The 3,031-nt window shown below is 40.2% G+C and overlaps 1 protein-coding gene across 1 annotated transcript in view; it reads right to left on the reverse strand.

Annotated features, from left to right (window-relative positions):
- The window catches only part of SARC_07997 (hypothetical protein), a gene marked incomplete at both ends in the record, with an annotated part of 10,124 nt that extends 7,866 nt beyond the window's left edge, over positions 1-2,258 (reverse strand). The window contains 5 exons of the mRNA XM_014298036.1: positions 590-648; positions 1,102-1,254; positions 1,623-1,721; positions 2,004-2,105; positions 2,243-2,258. Of these exons, the coding sequence (XP_014153511.1) occupies positions 590-648; positions 1,102-1,254; positions 1,623-1,721; positions 2,004-2,105; positions 2,243-2,258 (429 nt within the window). The remainder of the gene's footprint in view (positions 1-589; positions 649-1,101; positions 1,255-1,622; positions 1,722-2,003; positions 2,106-2,242) is intronic.
- Positions 2,259-3,031: the final 773 nt, after the last annotated feature.

Here is a 3,031-nt window from a genome sequence, read left to right on the forward strand (position 1 = left end):
TACATATATACACACACATATATATATATATACAAATATAATTATGAGTATGGGTATCTCTCACATCTAGTTGGTCCATAAGTTTGGCAAGTACATGTACTTTTCTTAAGGCAATAGTAAATAAACAATCTCTGCAATGTGCATGCCACTTGACACATGATCGAGTGCCTCTCTCTGTGTGTGTAACGTATCCGCTGTATAGTTTCAGTGTTGTATTGCTATATTGGGTGTAGTACAGTCTGTGTGCAGCTCTACATACATCAATGCCCGTGGAGGTTGTGTGTAGGTAAGCAAGTGCTCTTGCCAGACTGCCATCACAGAAGAATATGAGCGAATTGACCAATGAGATCGGAATACCATTACTGTATCTCTGTCTTGCGTTGTGCAAGCGCAAAGCTTAATCCTTCCACCCATTTGACTACAGTTTAAGCCCCTCCTTAAACCCAATACTTTCCCCTAATATCCACAGCCATCTTTGCCTATTGATCACACCCGAGTCATTTACTAATCGTGCATATAGGATACACGTGGTGTGCTTAGTTTTAGGGTTTAAGGTTTAAGGTTTAGGGTTTGTGTAGCGTTCACTTACAGGTTTGTCGTTGCTGTCGAGTACGAGTTTGTTGAACACCTGCCCGGAAGGTTCTTTGCCTGGCATGTGGGAGGAAGCTGATATTAGCAATGTGACTATAAACTGGTTAGGCTGAGAAACTGACACGCATTTGACACGCTGCATACCTACCCTTTCTCTGAATACTCCCACTTGAGAGCCTCAGCCAACCCGATATACCTACCTGTGCTGATGCAACACTTACAGTTGGTCGTAACTCGTGCACGATGTATGTTTTGCTTATATACTTATTGGGTAGTGAATAAAACAATGGCTAAACAGAAATAATAGTAATATATAAACGTAAATATAACAATGCTCAACAGCGGATTAAAGAACAAAACTTGAATGGCCAATAAAAAACTCTTATCTATACACTTTTATACCATGACAACCCTTCCCCGTATACTTATAAACCGTATCTACCTCTACCAATATGCTTATTCACCGTATTCGCCATTACCTATATAGCTATATACCGTGTCTACTCTTACCTATATACTTGTGGACCGTTTCTACGCCCAGTTTAGTCTGGGCCATGCAGTAGGTGACCACTTTAGAACAGCTCTGCACACTGAAGGGAACTTGATAGTCACCAAACCCACAGCGCTGACCATCAACCGTACACAGTGCCACACCAAATAGATCTGAGGTGGTAGGTAGACAGGCAGAGTGAGTCTAAATTAGTAGGTAGGTGTGAGAGAGTACGCCGTGATTGGTAGATAAGTGTAGGAGTAAGAATGAAAGGGTAGATGAGTAGCCCATGCAGTGTACACACGTGCACGAATACGCTCTTATATATATATATAAATACATGTTGCTGTATGTGTTGACTCTATACGAACGTACAATAAACTTGCGACCTGATGCATGGCCAAGTACAATTGAAATATACCCTCTCGCATACACCTGTTTATCTATTTACATCCATGGCTACGCACCTATTCACACACGAAACACATACGTGCATCATGTATGAACCCAACGTACCGCACTTCACCCTACTTGCACATACCTGGGTTAACTGAGGCTAGCGTTGGTATATAGTCTGCCACCTTCCCGTCTGAGTTGGGCAGAATTTCTTTGTACAGCTCTCCAATACGACTCGTGAATTCTAAAAATAGATGAGAATAAAATAGACTTTATATTGTTGTAAAAACAGACTAGAGTGAAATGATGCCTTATATGGATACTCTGGTTGTCCGCAGATGACTCATCCCAAAAAACCTCCGTTTCGTCGGATTGTCATTATTGTCCGAGGCAAAAGTAGATATTATACTTAATAAGGCGAGCACCTCTTAAAACACTACAAATCTGTATCCGTAAAATACGTACAGATCCATACACATACCAATTCATAAACCCTATACCTACTGCTACCTACAACCCTACCTACCTTCAAAGTCCTTGATCACCAAACGACCCTTGAGACATCGCTCCACCAACTCGTTGTGGAAACAGAGGTCCTCAAGATCATCCACCGTCACCGGATTGGCATCTGAATTTTAACGTTAACGTGATTATTGTTTACCTACTGATTTGCATGTATCAAGTTGATACACAATGCATTCTACAAGGGAATGAAACGTTTCTTTAATTCGGGACTTTGCAGATGGCAACTGAACCGCACCCAACTAGGTATGGTAAGCATGGCATCTATAAATAGACATCATATGCAAGGAATTTATATATAGAATTCATATGAACGATCAATACAATAAAAGACCCACATGCATAGCATCTCAAGACAAGTCTTGCATATACGGCACCTATGGATACAACTAGTCGTCGTCTATAAATAGAACTCAGGGGTATCTATTTATAGAACTTACCGGCATCGAGGAATTCAAAGACGCTCGTCAGGCGAGGATCAGATTGTCTGAGTCCATGACGCAACAACTCGCCATTTAAAGACCTGGAGACAAACAAAACGTTAGAAATTCAACATGTGACTACATCTACATTGATCACAGTACAACTTTAAAACTAATTGTACATATATACACCTGTACGCAACTCTCGGTTGAAGCGGGTTGTCTGTGCATATCCCGTGGTTGAGTGAGCTCGTTTTCTGAAGCGCTAATAAGGCACACAATAATGATGAGCGACAAGGTGTGTACAGGCGTGTGTAACATTCAAGGCAGTGAGTTCTCTCTGCAGTATGCTAGGTTTTCTGGATCGCATGCAAGCCTCTAGACCGCAATGGTCTGTGTCTAAATTTAAATATATTCCTAATACGCAAGGTGAGCGGGGGTGTTTTAGGAGCCAAGGAGCAAATCGTCCGTGACTGAAACAAAATGAAATTCCGAAACCTATATTTAATATTTTATAGTATCCATATCTATAAATATATATATATATATATATAAATAATATTAATATCAATGATATTATGTATATTAATTTTAATATTAATACTAATAA

This window comes from Sphaeroforma arctica (genome assembly GCF_001186125.1).
Source record: "Sphaeroforma arctica JP610 unplaced genomic scaffold supercont1.678, whole genome shotgun sequence".
NCBI classification, from domain to species: domain Eukaryota; class Ichthyosporea; order Ichthyophonida; genus Sphaeroforma; species Sphaeroforma arctica.